Source organism: Molothrus ater, chromosome 20 (genome assembly GCF_012460135.2).
Source record: "Molothrus ater isolate BHLD 08-10-18 breed brown headed cowbird chromosome 20, BPBGC_Mater_1.1, whole genome shotgun sequence".
Classification (NCBI taxonomy): domain Eukaryota; kingdom Metazoa; phylum Chordata; class Aves; order Passeriformes; family Icteridae; genus Molothrus; species Molothrus ater.
The window spans coordinates 10,265,665-10,283,855 of record NC_050497.2 but is presented as its reverse complement, the minus strand read 5'-3'; the positions used below and the strand labels follow the sequence as shown (position 1 = coordinate 10,283,855).

The window sequence follows — 18,191 nt, the reverse complement described above, 5'->3', positions numbered from 1 at the left end:
CTTAAACCCACAAAAGCTAGAAAATTGAGTGTTCTGCTTGGAGTGGTCCTGCTCCTGTCCTTCATGCTGGGCCACTGTGTGAGGGGACTGCATGTGGATTGGGGACACTTCCCTACAGTTTTGGCAGTGAAGTTTTTGCAAATGGCAATTTGTTGTTATTTTTGCAGTAGTCAGTCAGGAAAAAAAGCCTTTGGGAAGGGGATTTCTGCATTTCTTGAACGTCTGCTGCAAAGTTCAGACAGGAAGGAATTTATTAGAGTCGGTGTCCGTTGCCAGTTGGAGTTATTGGAGGAAAAAATACTCCAGCTGTTTGTTGTTTCCCAGATCTGTGTGTGTGTTTGTAAACAGCACAGTTCCAGCTGTTCGAGGGATGCGTTATCCAGTCCCAGCTGCTCCTTTCAAAGCAGAGCTCCTGTCACACTGGCACACACCTCATGAGTACCTGGGTAACTGCCCTGGCTTGGGGCACAGACTCCCTTCACTCTGTGCCTCAGAGCTCTCAGAGAAAGGAGGGAGCCAGGCAGCTGACCTGCTGAGAGAACTGAGCTTCTTATTCAGAAATTTCTATTCAGTTTGTTGCATAGGAGTTTGGGTGGGTTTTGTTTAAGCTGTGCTCTCTCTGTAAATTTCTTCTCTAAATTTCTAGACCATCCTCTTAAGTTAGGGCTCCAAATGCTCTCAGCCTGTCCCCAGGCTGTGAAGTGAGGATTTGCCTGGGTGCATTCCAGCTGCTGGTCCCTCTCTGAGCCCTCCAGACATTGCTGCAGAATCTCGGGGAAGATTAAGTGCCTTCAGATGCTTTTGTGTTATTTTATTACTCTACATTATATACGACCACTGTAGGTATAATTTGAAAACAACAGAAACATGAAGCAGTTTCCTTGTACCTGGATTTCTTTATGTCATTGCCCGTGTTTCACCTCTGCACATAACGTTCTGCCTTCTGCGCCTGTTCCTAAAGCAGTTGGAGCTGGGCAGCATGAGCAGGATTTTTCCTGCATTTTAAATGCAAAGAGAATTGTGTGCTGTTGTGTGACACTTGTGTAGCAGGCTGAGAAAAGCCTCATTCAGTCATTGCTTTGTTTTATTATTATTGTTGGCTTCCTCGTCTGTCAAGCAGCAAGCATCTCTTTAAAAAACACACATAACATTTACAGCTAAATGGCCCAATTTTGTTTCACCTTCTTCATGTGGTGTATCTGTAAGTGAGATGCTTAAACATGATTGTTCAACACAGGCTTTCACAGGAACTTAAAAGATAGCTGTGAGTAGTTGACACACACTGCTCAACCTCTCCTTCCTTTATTATTCTGTCCTTTTCTATGTCCCATCCTCTTCTCCATGTGAAAGCAGGTAGGAAGGTAACTAAAAATTGGGATTCCTCTGTTAAAAGTGGTAAAAATAGCAAACATTGCTTTGGTTACCCTAATTTTTAATCTAAATGTCTGTGCTGCTTCATTATGGGTCTGTTATGCACAGGTCTGTTAATGCATCCTCCAGTTTTTATGTAAGAGCATTGTATTTATCCTGTTTCCTCGCTAGCAGGTGTGAGTATTAACTGTCTGACATTCTGGTATCATTAAATACTTACTTTTTGCCAAATTTGGGTTGCTAGTCTTTTATCTTCTAAGAGTAACCTAAGGTTATTTTTAAACTGAACTTACTATCCACTGCATTTTAACATACTATTTTCCATTATTAATATAGAAAGTATGCAGGCCCCTGGTAAGGAAAAGTCAAATATAAACATCCCTTTTCCAGTTTTTGCTGCCAAATCTGAGCAGCTACTGTACAAGATATAATTTAAAAATGCAATAAAGCTGGAGGTTCTGCTTCTTCCAACTCTGCATAGCAATGGTGACCTCTTAAATATAATCAAGAGCCCATTTTGCCCTTGGTCTGCTCCAGTCTTGGGTTTGAATTGCAAATGAGAAATGCAGGATTGACCTGTTGAGAGGTCACTGTGGTGTGTGTAAGGTCCTTCTTTAATATGATAGTGGAGATTGAATGGTGCTCCATTTCCATCCCTTGTTCATTTGTGGTGCAGTATTTCAAAGCAACAGAAATAGTTTTCAGAGGATTCTTATGAGTGAGAGCAAATAATTGTTAATAGATACAGCCTAGTAGCTTTATTTTATATCTGATACAGTTCTTTTTTTCTTTTTTTTCTCTTTTTTCTTTTTCATTTCCCTTTTTTTTTTCTTTTTTGCAAAGGCTGCCTTTTTCCATCTCACCGACCGTGCTGGTCAAGTCCCTCCGTTAGTGGCTCATTTGAAGCTTAACTGCATAGAATTAGGAAGAGGGAGGAATATGAATGGTACCATCCTCAACTTTCAGTCAGGAGAATGGAACTTACTGAAAGCTCTGGCTAAGACAATTTATATAAATGGTTGGGCACTTGGCATTAATATATTCAACATTATTTTAGTTCCTAGAGCCCTGTGTGGCTCTAGTTAATGCCTGGTATTCTAGAAACAACTCATTTAGAGCTTTATAACACAACCTGCACAACGTTCAAGACACTCAGAATGTGTTTTGCTCTTCTCTAGCCAGTGTTTGCAGTCCATTGAAAAATAAGATCAGATTTCACTGTTTTTTTAACTCCAATGTGTTTTCGTTGAAGATAGAAAACAAACTTTTGTGAAGCAGATTTTGCTTTGATGAGTGAAGCTGTATTGATGATTTGTTTGCCTTTTGGGGATGTTGAAAGAATAGAGAGGAATGAAATAATTTAATTCTTATCTTTTATTAAGCAGTTTTAAAAATATATATATATTGTGGTTTCATTGGAAGTCCGTGCACCAAACACAGTGGAAGTAGGCTTTAGGAACACGTTATCTTTTATATGCAATTATATCATCAGAGAGGTAGGGGCAATCTATAGCAATAAAAGCTCAAGGATTTGCAGTGATCCTTACACATCTGAGGGGATTTTGCTTAATGGCTTAATCTCTCTCCATCTTTCATCTCCTCCCATTCCCCTCATGTCCAAACTTTGTGTCCTTCTTGTGGCTCTTTGGGGACCTGCCTGGGAAGGTGCTTTGCTCTCCATTGCCTCCCAGCCGTGTGCAGCCTTGGCTGGAGGCACAGCCCCGGGAGGCTCTGCAGGGCCGGGAGCAGCCCCTGCTCAGCACAGGCTGGGTGCCCTGGGAGTGCTGCAGCTTGGGCAGCTCCAGGCCCTGCAGCGTGGCTCCACCCCGCAGAAATATGGAACCAGGGTTTGTGTTTGGCTTCATCGCAAGGAACGGTGCTGCATAGGCTGTGGGAGTGCCAGGCTGAGGAGATCCCCTGGGGCTCGCTGCTGGCTGGAGCTGCAGCAGGAGTTGGGCAGACACTCAGGTTTCCTGTCAATGTCTTGCTTTGGGGCTCTTTGTTACTAATTCGGAGGACTTTGTTGTACCTTTTCAAGACAAGGTGGCATTGTGCAGCTGAAGGGTGGGGGGGAAAAAAGTTTTTCTCTCTAGTTTGACCTTAACAAGTTGTTAATTCCCCATGATCCTTATGCCCGTATTGGGGAAACCACTGCTCTACCAGCTGGATCTAAAGAGGGGTCTCAGCTTCTCTGTGGAGCAGACAAAGCCCCTTAGAAAGTCCATCCAGCTTTTTGTTTCATTTGACCTAAACACATTAGGTCAGTGTGTGTCCAAAGGAACCATTTCTAATTGGCCATCAGCTTACACGGCTCATTATTGTACCTGAGCGAGCCGGGGGCTCGCAGGGCCGTGTCAGAGGTCAGGGAATCAAAGCCCTGCCGGTGGCAGCAGCCACCCTCAGGTCAGCCTTGCAGAGCTCCAGCCTCTGCAGCCTTCTCTCCATATTTACCCAGCATTATTTCCTTGGCATTGTTGCAGAGATGTAAGGTTTGGGGCCCACTGTGTTACAGACTCTTTCTCAACTCACTTTCAAACTCTTTGCTTCTTCTCTGATTCCTGTTGTCTGCGGGCCTTTGTCTTTTTCAAAACCTGTGTTACACACCCTGCACTTGCCAAGTCCTCTAACCTGGGCTGGCTGGTCACTTCACTTCTGGAGATGAGAACTAAAGTCAAAGCAAACAAAAAGTGTTCTGCCAGGCAGCCCTTGGTGTTGTACCCTCTCCTGGAGGCATATTCAGTGCACACAGACTCCAAGATGAAATGCAGAGCTAACTAAGTTCTGAGTTCCATCTCTCCTTGCCACTTCCACCAGTAATTGTTCTGCTGTGGGTAATTCTGTGCAGTACGTTAATGGAATTACTGTGTTCATTTAGGCTTACAATAAGCAGAATGCCCTGTCCCTGCACTTCTGTTGAGTTCATTTCTAAAATAGAAGATCTGAGCTATGGTTTTTTTCTCCACATGCACTTCCTGGCTTTTGCGTGTTCAAGTCAGACATTTTATTGAATGTCCTGTTTGCACCACTGGTACTGGGAGGAGAGAGGTGTTATTTATGTACAAGCTCTGATGGATGAAATGTTTTATTCTAATGATAGTTTCTTTTCTGTACTTTGGTGTTTTTTCCCCTAACATCCGAACTGTTAGTCAGCATTATCCTCTAGTGTCTCCTTTGTGCACCTTCCCCTCACTGAGGAGTGTTCCTGGCCATGCTTTTGACCTTTTCCTGCCCCACAGGACATTGCTGAGAACGGCTGCTCGGCAGTGCCAGAGGAGCCCCTGCCAAGGACAGCACCATCGCCACTGCCTGAGAAGAAGGACCCGAAACTAAGAGAGGACAGGAGACCAATCACAGTACATTTTGGTCAGGTAGGTCTTAGTGTAAGTTGTTCTCAGTCATGTGCCTCAGCAAGAATAGTTCAGAGGAAAGTCATGATAACAAATATGCCAAATGCTTCATTATCTTCAATCACTGAACTGTGCTGTTTTAGTTTTATTTCTGTTCTATCTGTTTAAAGGGGATTCTAAAACCTGATTTTTCTGGGGTTTGCAGATTCCTTTTGTTCGAACTATGATTCTGAAGAAAATAAACGATGAGGGAATGGGGGTAGCATAAATATTGTAGCAATTTTAGAAACTATTTTGCAGCTGTTTTAGCATGCAAGGTGCTACAGCTCTCAGGACTGAGGGTGTAGAATTGAAAACATCCGCTGCTATCTAGCCAGATCATTAGTGTCAATATGGGATGTCCAACTATTAAAGCATTTGAACATTCTCTGAAAATTAAATGCGATGAACTAAGATGGAAAAATCAATTAAGAGCTTGTTAGCGTGCTCTGTATCCAGTATTGACAGCTGAGCTGTTCACGTTAGTTACTTGCATAATGTTTCTTTTGATATGTCTGCAAAACAGAGAGTTTGAGGGTGGGGTTTGAAGAGCTGGCTGTTTAGAAAATGTTGTAGTTGCTGTGATTTTCATGGGAAAACATCCCGTGTTTATTACCCGTTTGCCACTGTTCCCCTATTAAGTATAGGCTGACTCAAAAAATGACATGATTTGTGTTCACTGTTCTCCTTCTTTTGTTGTATCTATTCTTTACACTGTTCTGACCAGAAAACAGGAGGAAATACCTGATTTCTTCTAAGGAAGCAAAGTGTAAATTTAAAGCAATTGTACAACATTATAAAATGTGAAGCAAACCAGTTTTAGAGAAGTGTCTATGAATAGAAACCAGATGGTGTGGCTGCACTGACTGTTCAGGTATTAGATGGGGCTACCTGAGGTCTGATCACTGCTCAGAGCAATGTTGTCTGCATCATTTCAGAATTAGATTTATTTTTTCAGTACTTTAACCAGTGTGCTAAAAGTAAGTTCTTGGAGACTTTTAAAAAATCTTTCTCTTCCAATTAAGTATTTTCAGTAGAGACTTATTTTTCTGTTACTTTCAGTGCCACTACAGTTGAGAGGAATTGGGGCTACTGGAGGAATGCAGCCATCTAGCTCCAGCAGGGACATGTTACATTTCATTTGAAGCAGTCAAAAATTAGATAATATTACAATTTTTTTTCAGTTTTTCCTTTCGATTTTTGTGAACGATGGATGGTTCAAACATGATGGTAGATTAGTGAAATATATATTTGACTGGGAAGTGCAAATTTAAATTCATGAGGTTTTTTAACAGTCACTTTCAAATTTTTTAATGATCACTTTTCTGTGTTGAAAGAAACACGCATCAGCTTTCCTGACCCCTGGCTGTGGGGAGAGGCTTGCTGGCTAAATGCTTATTGCTGTCATCACATTACTAATGCTGGTTTCCAAAAACCCATCTGACTTAGCAGTTGTAGGGCTGTCTGACTCAGCCTTGGTCCTGGCACGGGTCTGCTCCTCCCGATAGCCCAACGCCAAAACAAAAATGAAATCATACGTTCATTCAAAAGGAGAAGATGTTCAGGTTTATGAAATATAGATTAAGGCTTTGGGGAGGAAAAAAGCAGCAACATTTACTGTATAAATGGGAGATGGCTTCTAACTCGTGATTAAAGGCAGAGATTTTAATGTCACTTTTAACTCTGTCTAGAATACAGAAGGTGGGAACAATTAAAAAGGCACAAGAACTCTGAAATAAGGGCTGTTTGTGCATTCACAGCTCTTCTAAACTGAAGAGGATGAAAGAGGCTTTTTTCTCATTGTCAGGGGCTCTCTCGGAGTGCAGCATTGTGCGGCTGGCAGCGAGGTTTAAAATGCATGCATGCGCTGGGGTCAGGGCCCGGCTCGGGGCGGGCGGTGCAGGGAGCCCGGCCCAGCGCTGCGGCAGCGCTCCGCCGCCGCGCGGGCCTTTAATTGAGACGTGCTGTCAAAGTGACAAACACATTTGCATACAGTCTATTTATTTTCCTCGGAAAGGTCTGCAGTCTGCTGTTGGTTGAACATTCTTAATCAGCTCGCTGTAAGTGAGCCGGCAGCGAGCTGTCCTGCGCTGGTGCTTCTCTTCATTACATGACAGATTAGCTAAAGGGGGATGGGCTAGCGAGCCAGCAACAACCTTTAATTTTAACTCATTATCTCTCACCCTAGAGTGAGGCAGTTGCTGGCTTTTCCAAACACGGTTGTGTATCTGCAGTTGTTCGGCTACAAAAAATATCAGTAAAATACCTTGAAATGCCTGTAAAAGCACAGCCCCTCAGCTGATGGCTCACCAAAATTTGGCAGTAATTGGCTGACTGGGGGAGATTCTGTATGTCCTGGCTCATCTTGATGAGTGGTGATCATTGGAGAGCCTCGTTTATTATGGAATTGTTTCAGTGATGCTTTCTGCAATACTAAGACATCGTGGGAAAGCTCCCCTTGATGGTGAAAAGAAGGATTTTTAGCCAGATAGCCTGGGGGCAGTGTAGTAAAGATCTAAACTGGAGTGTTCTTAGTAAGACACCACCGTGGGAGGGTGGGACCACTGCTTTTCCTGGGTGGCACTTTGCATCTTTACCCAGGGTGTACCTTTCCTACTGATCCCTGCATCAACCAAATACAGGAACTATTGCCACGGGCTCTGGGACAACACAACTGTACTCAACAAGTAGCAGGAGCAGTACAGGCAGCTTATGGTTTAATGGGTGGGGAGAAGAGGAAATAATTTTCAAGCCAAGGTTTGTTTTGAGCAGGTTCCTTGTCCAAGCAAGCAGTTGTTGGGGCTACTTTGGCAGGACCCACAGAGTTCATACAGGATTGGTACCTGTGCCCAGTCTTCCCACCAGTCTGGGAGAGGTGGTGTGAACACGCAGGATGAGCCCAAGGGCTTCAAAATCAAACCTACACTTAGGAACATTCCTCCTTAGGAGCTTTCCCACAGTCAGTAGCACCCCTGATTTAGTACAATTAAACCAGCAAATGATAAGCTGCCAGAAACATCACTTGTTGTGATGTTTGGGAAAGGGAATAATTTCATTAGAAGCAAGCGATCCTAGCAGTTCTGTACAGCTCTCTAATTGTGTCTATTATAATTAGAATGTCATTTGTCAGCTTAGCTGGGTTTATGTTTTCTATGGCTTGTTTTTATTTACCAGCAAATAGGATATTTAATTCCATTTACGCACCAAAAGGTGTAAAGCTTAAAAAAATACAAAAGACTCTTCCATATATATCTTTAGTAGAGAGATTCAATCATGTTCCACGCTTGATGCAAACTCCAGAGAATCAGTGCTCTGGGGACTAATGTAAGTAGCCATGAGACAAATGGAAAATGCAGTCATCTACTGGAGCAGCTTGTCTGACTGTGACTCTCTCCCTGGCTCCTTCTGACTGCTGTTAAACTCTTGCAGGCCACAGCATGGAAATTGCCATCTTATTTGCTGTTTTGAACCCTTTTGCTGTAAATGAACGCGTTCATTTTTCCTAGTCACAGTCTGCACTTGGACACACAGAACAAACAACTCTGCTTTGCAGGGCAGTGCTCTTCTTCCAGGAGATTAAACGGCATTAAGAGGTCAGGGGGAAGATGGGGAGAACACCAGCCAGCTGCATTCCAGGAATGCAGAACTGGATCACTGAGGCCAGAGGCAGCAGAGGAGGGATTATCTCCAGGGTAAAAGGGATGAAGCAGGGAAGGGAGGAAGGCTCCTTTGCCAGACCCTGTGACTCCCTTCACACCCAGGTGCATCGGAACAATAGCAGATTCCCCTGGATCACAGCAGGCATTGTGTGGCACTGAGGAAGAAACCAAAGGGGAAAGGGGAAAACAAGTTCATTTGCTAATATTCGTGTAACTGTATGCTCTGGTTGCAGAGCCAGCCCTCCTCTGGCCACTCTGAGCTGCTTGGACAACAGCAGGACCTTCCCTAGGAAAAGGAGCTCCCTGCCGCTCTTCCAGATGAGCAATGTGGGTGCTCATTTCCTTTCTCTGGAGCCACATGGCGTTTCCTCCCTCTCTCATTTGATTCTTTATGGATTTAGCAAAAGCATAAGTTGTTTAAAATGATTTTGTCTTCAGAAAGCATATCTCTACCCTCATTTGTTCTCACTCCTTTCTTTGCCTGTTCCTTTCAGGAAGGAGTTCAGTGTTGCTCAGTACAGGTCAGAAGACTCCCAAGAAAGACAAATGTCTTGGCCCAGAAGCACTTGTCCATCTGATGTCTGCTTGAGACCACTCAAATGTCCCATCAGGTTCTCAGGGACAGTGTTCTTAGTCAGAGTAGTAAAACCAATGTCAGTGGACAAGACAATGATGCATTGGATTGAAGCTGTGCTTTGTGGTGTGCAGGACTGTGGCCCCAGACTGCATCCAGCACATGAATGTGTTCAGCCATGAAAAAGCACATTGCAGACTGTAGCTTGCAGTGTTTTCCAGCTGTCAGGGTTATTTGAAGCACTCCTTACACAGGGATGCTGGGAATGGCTGTGCTGCCCTGAGTACAGCGTGTCAGTGCTGCACTGCCCGCATGTGTGAAGGGAGGGCTGGCAGAGCCGACCTCCCAGGCCTTGTGCAGAGTCTCCTTGTTAGTCCTGTTCTGCTGAGGAGCCCATAAATATCTCCTAGGGAGGATCTCGGTCTGTCACTGCTGGCATGTGGAAGGAGAGTTGTGCTTTATAAATAATACATACATAGAAAATAAATATATCAGTACATGCAAGGCTACCCAAATCACCTAGATTGACAACTTGAGGAGAGCTCACAGTGTCTTATGGGTGACTTGCTTCTCTATCAATGTAGATCAGCATCCAGAGGCTTCTTATGTATCACTTATAAGTTGATATGTGCAGTTAGGCCAGAACTGTCTGAAATGACCTCTGGGCCACTGGATTAACCAGGAGATTAAAGAGAAAGAGTATGTGAAACATATAATTCTTCTAAATGCTGACCCCACTGTGACTGTTTGTTTGGCCAGGCATTTTTTAGATTTGCCCTTCAGAGCTGGGCTGATGGGTGCCACATAAAACAGTTGTGAGTGCCAGGCTGCAGATAGAGGGTCTGTGTCCTTCTGTGGGTGAGTGGGGGAGAGTGTCCCCCCAGTTATTCAGCCTGGCTTGGTGAATGGTGAAGGTGAGTGAAGCAGAGAGTCATTGCTGTTTATAGAACTCCTTAAATGAGAGACCATGTATTTTTTCTTGTTTTTTCTGTGCAAGTTGCTAGAGAGAAATAGCTGTTAAGAGATAATAAGGGATGTGTCCACTTTCCAGCATTTTAAATCATGCAGGTTATGTGATCTCTTTGATTTGAATTCCAGCATCAGGACCACAGAAAGCCAGTATAAAGCTGGTAAAATGACCAGTTAAAAAGCACACACAAACCACTGTGGCTTTTTTCTTTAAATTTGATATTGTATTGCTGGATTTTCTAGTATTTTAAGTGAAAAATATATGTAGTTAGTTCCATGTTGACAATGTCCTTGAGGATTTGACAGTGAGATTTTCCAGCAGTTGCTCTTCGTTAGAATCCTGGTGGTGTTTAATAAGGCAGCCAAACTGCTGGCACCTCGGGCTGCTGTTTGTTCTCCGAGGGCTCGGGGCTGCTGCAGTAAGCACATCGACCAGGGCTGATCATTACAAGGGCGTACGCCACCATGAATAAAAATGTCACACGTTCTCCCATCTCACAGTGCTACAAAATGTCAGTCCTGTCAAACAGACATTGCAAGTAGCACTGAGCAGTCAGTACAAATTGGGAAGCTGAATATTCCCCCAGCTTTCTGATATTCTTCATCTGAAGCAGAAGAAAAGCAGTTGTTAACCTATTAGCTGTGATTTTAAACTCTGCTGAGGTAGTAGATGGATAGGCTTTAACACATGGGGATAAATGTATTCCTGGGGTCTGGGATTTTTTGCAACATGTCTCTTCATCCATGTATGTTGAGGAATAGACAGAATGAAAACAAACCACAACAAAATGAACCTCATTTTGGAAGAAGTCCTCTGCAAAAGCGATCATCTCAGTGAGAGTCTCTTTCAACCTCTTGCCAGTTTTACCTCTGTGAATAGCTGTACAAAAGTCCTCCTTGCTGGTTTGCTGTAATCCAGAAAGGGCCTGCTTTGATGAGTTAAGGGAGTTTTCCTTCATGGCCCTGTCATTATGCAGCAATGTTATGGAGAGCTGGGGTTTTATTCTCCTTCTGGACAAATGAAGTTGTGCTGCTTCAGGGTAAGGCCCACTGTGTGGTGCAGTCCATAGGATGTGTTCCTTCCTGGCTTTGTGTACTACCAGGGACATCCCTGTGTTCACAGAGTTACCCATCTAGGATTGAGGCGTGGATATTGTCAGTGTAGGAATCTGCTGTTACTGCTGGCTCCAGAAAAGAAGCTGGTGCAAAATGTGAAGTGCAAAGTGGTGCCAAAATATCAAAGAAATAAAAAGAAATTATACAAAGTCACCAGTGGTTGCCCAAGAGGACAAGGAGAGAAGTTCTGTGTCACAGTGAGTATTTCAAAGAAATGGACTCAAAGTCCATTCTTTGTGTTGAGATTTGTTTTTTCTGATACCTTCTCAGAACAAAAAGCTGGTGTGTGTTTAGAGTAGTGAATCGTGATGAATGAATCCCTGCCCAAACAGTGGTGAGTGCTGGAGCAAATTGCCAAGGAAGGCCCAGCGAGGATCAGGGCTGGGAAAACTCTGCAGGGACCAGAGCAGAGCAGGTGGAAAAGGGATCAGCAGAACCCTGGCCTGCTCCTGCCTTGTGTAGTTACTGTCTGCAGCATGATCCTTTGTTATCCAGGGCCTCACTACATGGGAGCAAAATGGAAACAACGTGTGTGAGGCTTCTTTGAACCAGAGTGACTCTAAATTGAATTAAATATTTTGTGTTCTGCAGGCACCTCTTTGCTGTAGGAAGAGGTCCACAGTGGTGTTCTCATGGTTTTGGGATTTTGGCTTTAGGCATTGCTGCATTTTTGCCAGACTTGTTCTACCTTCCCAATCTACAAATGTGGCTTGAAGAATGAGGCATTCCTTAAAACATGGAGATTATTTTTATCACAGGACCCAGCAGATTTCCATTGAAGTATTTCAGAGTGTAAATTAAAAATATATGCTGTAAAGCATACACTGTTTCTGTCATCCCAGTTTGTGAGCTATACATATGGGAGCATGTAAAAAGCAGAGTGTGCTGTGCAGGGATCTGGCTGGATAATAAAACAGCTGCCTCGTAGATTCCGTCTGCTTTCTCTACTGAATCTTTTTAGGTACCAGACATTTTTCAGTGTTGTTATTTTCTCCCTTTTTTTTTTAATTGAGTGTTCAGTTGAGTCCAGCATGTTCTCCCAAAGTCAGCTCTTCAGGTCTCCTGCAGCCTGTGTGTGAGCCTGGCTTCATCCAGCACAAGGCATCTCTCTGCCATGGCTGATTGACTTGAAGGGATTTTCAAGCCAGTCCTCAATTTCGGAAGGAAATAAGATACTCATCTAGAAGAGCTTTGCTTTGGAAATTATTGGAAACACCCTCACTGCTAATTGAGAAACACTTCTTTCTCCACGTACTAACAAACCAGTTCTCATCTGGTCGTGTTTCCTTTGAGCATTTCCTTCAGGTGGCGCTTGTGGCTGCACATGACCTAGCACCTCTGATTTACTCACAAGGCTCTGGTTTGAATACCACTTTAAAAAAACCTCAAAAGACATCGACAATTAGTGTGAGATAATATTCTGCTCACAAGCTGTTATGTCACAGACCAAAAATTATCCTTTTGTAATGTTTTCTTTGGTATAAAACCCTAAATAGTTGTATTGTGAAAGTTCCTTGGGTGTATAATAGCTGTTTTATGAGATGTGGGATCTATAATTTTTAAATAATATTTTGATAGTGTAAAAGTGAATGTAAGATTTTTCTTGCTCCAGCATCTCATAGCTTAAGTCACTTGTCTGATAATTAGCAAAGCAGTGCCAGATCCACAGTCATAAAAATGGCTTTCTGCAAATTTTCTGTCTTGTTGCTTCAGAAGTACTTAGAACAAGATGATTAAGCGAATATCCAGAGGTAAAAGATATGCTGGTAAACAGCTATTGTGAGGAAGTGCTAATTTAGACATTTCTCCCCTTCACAGAAAAAGCTATAGTACATATATTTAGGACCATACCTGGAATAGCAATTTAGCAGCTTTTAGCACTGCAGCCATGTGCTGGTTGGTGCCCATTCCTCCCTACAGCCCAGGTAATTAAGTTGATATTCCAACACAGCTTCACCTGCTGACCTTTTAGAAACAATGTGTTTTGCTGCATTAACAAATTAACTTCAAATCAGTGGCTCTCCCAGCAAAGGCAGAGTTGGAACATTGCTTATCCCGCTGCAGTGAGGGGCAGGAGCAGCAGCCCTGGCAGTGCAGCTCTGGCAAAGCCCCTGTTCCCTGCGGTGCCTCCCGTCCGCCCTCGGCCTGCTCCTGCCTGTGTTCCCAGCCCTGTCCCTGCTCCCTGCCCACAGCGCTGCTGGCCAAGGGCCCTTCTGTCCTGCCCTGCTCTGAGATCTCCTGAGGCTCAGCAGGGCACGCTGTGCTGCAGCACCTACAAACCTCCCAACAAACTCCATTGCTGGGAGCACTGCAGTGATAACAGAACTTGGAATTGGAATGTTGGCTTTGCCCGTGTTGCTACAAGCGCTGAGGTCACAGTTCTGAGAGTAACACGATGCCTGGTTAGAAGTCCAAGAGACAAAAAAGTTTCTGCATCTTTAATCTTTTCCCAAAGCAGCATTTGTGTGTGTCTTTATTGTGGAAATACATAGAACTATTTTTTGATCAGAGATGAAAGCTTAATCATATGTGATATTTAAATCTCAGCTGGAAAAAATAATCTAGTGACAGGATAAGGATATGAAAGAATTGGCTCCTGCAAAGGAGTAGTTTATTGTAATATAAATATGTAGAATATTTGTAGTGTGTTCATTTTCACTTACACAGAACTAAGATAATATTTACACAAGTAGTTTTGGGTTCTAGGCCATCATGATGCTTTAAGGCCTGATTTGTAATTGTTGGTCACTTTGGAGTAAAACCCAGGACAGGATCTGAGCGTAAGCTCACCTTTAAGTGCATGAAAAGTTTCACTGAATTGGGGTTTTTTCCTTGCTCTTACATGTCTGGTTTGAGGCCTTCTCCATAAGTTTTCACAAGCACTAAAATCACTCAAGATTTTAGCGAAAGTGTTTTTGAGTATCCTGGTTTCCATTTGCAAAAATGTGGCCTAGAACACTTGGGCCTCAAGGTCCAAGAATCCAGCCTGAAGATCTTTGCTGTGTCAGTCCATTTTGGCTGTCTGGTGCTGTCCCTGCTGCCTGTGGTGTGGCAGGAGCTGAGTCCAGCCACCACGGGTACCTGTGCTGCTGGGGCACATCGTAGGCCACGGTGTCTGTCCCTGCTTCGGAAAAGCAAAGTAAGAAAAAGGGCATTTTGTGAGGTGAGTATGAAGGTAAATCACGTGCTGTCACATGCTCATGCTGCTTTTGCCAGGACATCAGAGGTGTTTCCATGCAGGTGACTTTAATTTAGTCTCCACTTTGCTGCAGCAGCACAGACTCCGCCCGCCGCGGCCGCCGCCCCCAAAGATCCAGCGCTCCTCCAGGCCCGTGAGTAGCTGGGGATTGTTTCACTGCCACAGCTTAACACTGCCTGAGTTACGCTCCTTGTAGCACTACTAAACCCTGGTAGTTTGGATTGGCAAGCTCTGCGCAGAAGCCATGTGTGAATTATGCTCCTAAACTGCCTTCTCTCTGCTGCGGCACAGCCCTGGGACCCGTGGTTGTTCTGCTTTTCTCTGGCGAGCCCTGCAGCTCTGGGCAGCTCTGCAGGTAACTGGGGCTGCTCTGGCCACCTCTGGTTTGACTTTTGCCGTGGTTTCTTACACACAAAGCCCTGCCAGACTGACTGGTGGAAGTTTTTAGCCAGTGAGCTTTTGAAGACTTGCACTGAACTCAAATCTGAAAGGAAGCAGAAGTCTGAAGACATAATAGTTATTCTCTGGAAGTTATGCTTTTAATTAATTTGGGATGCCTAATTCTTCTCCATGTATGAATAGACTTGAAGAAAGCAAGGTCGATCTTTGGCAGTGGAACGTTGGTGCCATGTTATGGATGACATACACTGGGTAATTCCATGGTGTAAAAGGAGCCCCAGCAGGTTGGCCAGAGGAAGGGACTCCTCCACAGAAGAACTGCACAGAAATTACTGGCAGTGCAGTGCCTGTACGTGTTAGGTAGGGACACCTTATCTCTGCAGTTTTTCCCCAAAAACACTCATGGTAGGACAGTTTCTACCTATGGGCTATGCAGGATGGCATTAAGACTTGACACCCTGCTGCGTCTGCACCCTGCACCAGATGTTTGGGTTTTTTTAAAGGCAAAGGCAAGAAGCATCAGTTTAGGAGGGGTGTTGGTTTTTGGCACAGCATTGGAAGGTATTTATGTATATTCAGGATTATATTCAGCTTTATGAATATAGTTCTCCCCCCAGATCGTCTTACTTCTTGCTTCCTTATCCATATACATACATGCGTAAGAAAGAGAAAGATGCAAGTTTTCAAATCTGATCTTGCTAAAACTTGTTAAAATTTGTTTTGGATGAGCAGGTAACTGGTTAACAAGTGCAACTGGGTGTGTGTTTTAACTTTTGATCTCTGGTGCATGTTCCTGTGTGACATTTCAGTGGCATGTGTTTCTCCTCCGTCTTTTTAACTCTGGGTGTTAATTTAGCTTAATAGAGTCATTTTTATGGATTTTTTCGCCTGAAAATTTCTGTTTTCTGTGTTTAAAAAATAGCATTGACTATGATTATGTGTGTTCTCTTAAATACAGTGGGCATGGGAGACCCTCCCAGATGTGTTTCACTAGGATCAGACTTTCCATGTACCATGGGCTTCCTGTAGTGTTCCCATGCCCTCGTGTTCCACATTTGGCAGGTGTAAGGGGGCATGTTGTGATTCCTCTGTACCAAAGTTGCTGAACTGTATTGTTCAAATGGAGTCATTTATTATGGGGAGATCTTGTTAAGACTGTTTAATCTCCCAGCTGTAGGGTATTAATAGTCCTCACTGTAACATGGTTGGTTCAACTGTCTTTGCTCCCAATGTGATTGATAAAAGGTTGGAAATGTAATAATGAAAGCTCCTGTTGCATTCCTCTGGCTGTGTCAGTAAGTGGAACAGAAAGGCTTCATTCATCAGGGGGAAATTCAAGATAAATGTAAATTATTATAATCAATCCCAAAAATATGCTTGTATCAAATATACATAAATTTGTTGTTGTTCAGAACTGTTATTTGGCTTTTGGTAGTTGCAACACATTTCTGTATGTGTAAATAATACTTTTTGCAGGCTGTTTTTTCCCTCTCAGGCTTGGCAGCTCCTACAGAGGTGGGTATCAGCAAGTGATTTATCCTGGCCTTGTACACAAGCACTAAAGGGGGTGACCAGGTCCCTCTGCTCTTCCAGCCAGGGCCACATAATACCAGAATTCCTGAGAAATACTTTGTGCTGCAAGGAGGAATACATGGGCACTAGTGCTTGCAATATGAGTAATTGCTGATAATAAAGCCAAAAACACAGACCAAAGAAAGGTTAAGGAAGCAGAACAGAGATGTTCTTTGCATTCTGCTGCTTTGGAAATAAGTGGTGGTATTATGAAAGAGAGAGGGTTGTTGCTTCTAATTAATGGAGGTCTGTTTGGATTAATAGTGGTTGTTTGGAAACTTTATTCAATTAGAAAAAGTTAAAATATAATAATTATGCATTAAGTTGATGGGGACAGTAATAAGCACATTCAACCCTTCTGTCCTGGAAGTTTACCTTTTTTCTTTTGGCTGTGTGCTCACGTAATTGGATTTCTTTGATATTTTGCATTTGATAAGCACTTAACCTAGCCTCTGTGGCTATGTGAGACTCAAAATCCAGCAAGGAATTGCCTTGATTCCTGGCTTTTCCCTGCAGTTCCCCAGGAGCAATGCTCTAAATCCCGCTCAGCTTTGTCACCTTGCAGCGCGCTGGGCTGGGGCCCTGGAGCCACCCCAGACTCTCACCTCTGTCCCTCCCCGGCAGCACAGCCAGCCGAAAGGTGAAAGTGTTCCCAGCACGCTGACAGGCCAGCTTTACACATCAGCTCCCAGCTCCCATTTAATTAAGCAGCTTTGCTTTCTTCCTCTCCTTCCCTCTCTCCTTCGCGCTCTCCTCTCCCGTTCCTCCTGGCTGTGGCCCCCCTCTCCCTCTCTGCGCTCTCTCCGTGTTTTATCAGCCCTAATGAAGCAGTATTCTTCATCGATCCTGCTGATTGCCAGCCCATTCCTTTTGTTTGTTGGCACCGAGCCATTCTGCTGCGCTCTGACAGCTCAGCTCCTCTAATTAGCTCTGTTGTTCTTTTCCCCATGTTTCACCACGTTGCAAGTTCAGTTGAAGTTGCCACAAACTTAATCCTTCCATTCCTGCCATAAATTCACATTCTTAAGCTGTCTTTATTGTAGAGAGGAGCAGCCTTGTGTGGGGACTGATCTCCAAGACCTTAACATCTGACCTTTTCATAAGCCCTTTTTCCTAAGAAATGGTGGCAATACAACTCTGGATTTCTTCATCATATCTGCTGTGCACCATTTCCTTTGAAATGAAAATTCAATGCAATAATGCTGCTGCTATTTTCGCATACTGTGTGTAGGGCAGAAGCACTACACCCAATTCGGTGGCTTTCTCCTGGCAGGAGAATTTGAGGTTTTTGTACCTGGGAAGAAAAATTAAAAAAAAACAAAACCAAAACAAACCTGGAAAGTCGTCCCCCCCCCAACAAATATTTTTTTAAAACTTATGTAGTCACTCCAGAGCACTCAAGCTGTAGGCCATGAACATCTCCTTTCTCTTGTGCCTCTTAAGGGAGCACAGGCTCTGGGAGGTCAGGAGCTGAATTGTATTCCCAACTTTATTTGGGTTTTTGGCCATTTCTGGTGATATAAGCATTGAGCTGAGCCAACAGATCCGACTCTTTTTCGGGTAGAGTTGTACTTTCCTAACAAAACACATGAAGCTGGTATGTACAGTCTGCTCTGATGCTGCAAACTCCCTCATTTGACTCGCAGGGATAAATTCAGCACAGAATTCCTCAGCAGTGTAAGCTGGCACAAACACAAACTTTGAGCTTATTCCTTTCCTTGAAATAAGGTTTATTTGCTTGTGGAGGTCCTGGTCAGAAATCAAGCTGAATTTCCATACATTAGAAGGTGATGGATACGTATGTGAGACTGGATTGGCAGCAGCATCATCTTCCACAGAAAAGCTCTGGATTTTACTTACAACAGAAGTCTGACTTAGTACCAAGAGTGCTAATGACAATATGGCTGGCGAGGGTTTGTGTTCAGCTCTGGAAGGAAGCAAATTTT

General features: G+C 43.7%; 1 protein-coding gene across 4 annotated transcripts in view; it reads left to right on the top strand.

The window, feature by feature from the left end:
- The window catches only part of DENND1A (DENN domain containing 1A), a 152,960-nt gene that overhangs the window by 122,747 nt on the left and 12,022 nt on the right, over positions 1–18,191 (top strand). For 2 of the 4 annotated variants that reach the window (XM_054516915.1, XM_054516914.1), the window contains exons 19-20: positions 4,608–4,739; positions 14,348–14,407. In XM_054516915.1, coding sequence (XP_054372890.1) covers positions 4,608–4,739; positions 14,348–14,407 — 192 coding nt within the window. The remainder of the gene's footprint in view (positions 1–4,607; positions 4,740–14,347; positions 14,408–18,191) is intronic. The other 2 variants (XM_036393848.2, XM_036393847.2) reach the window with 1 other exon arrangement.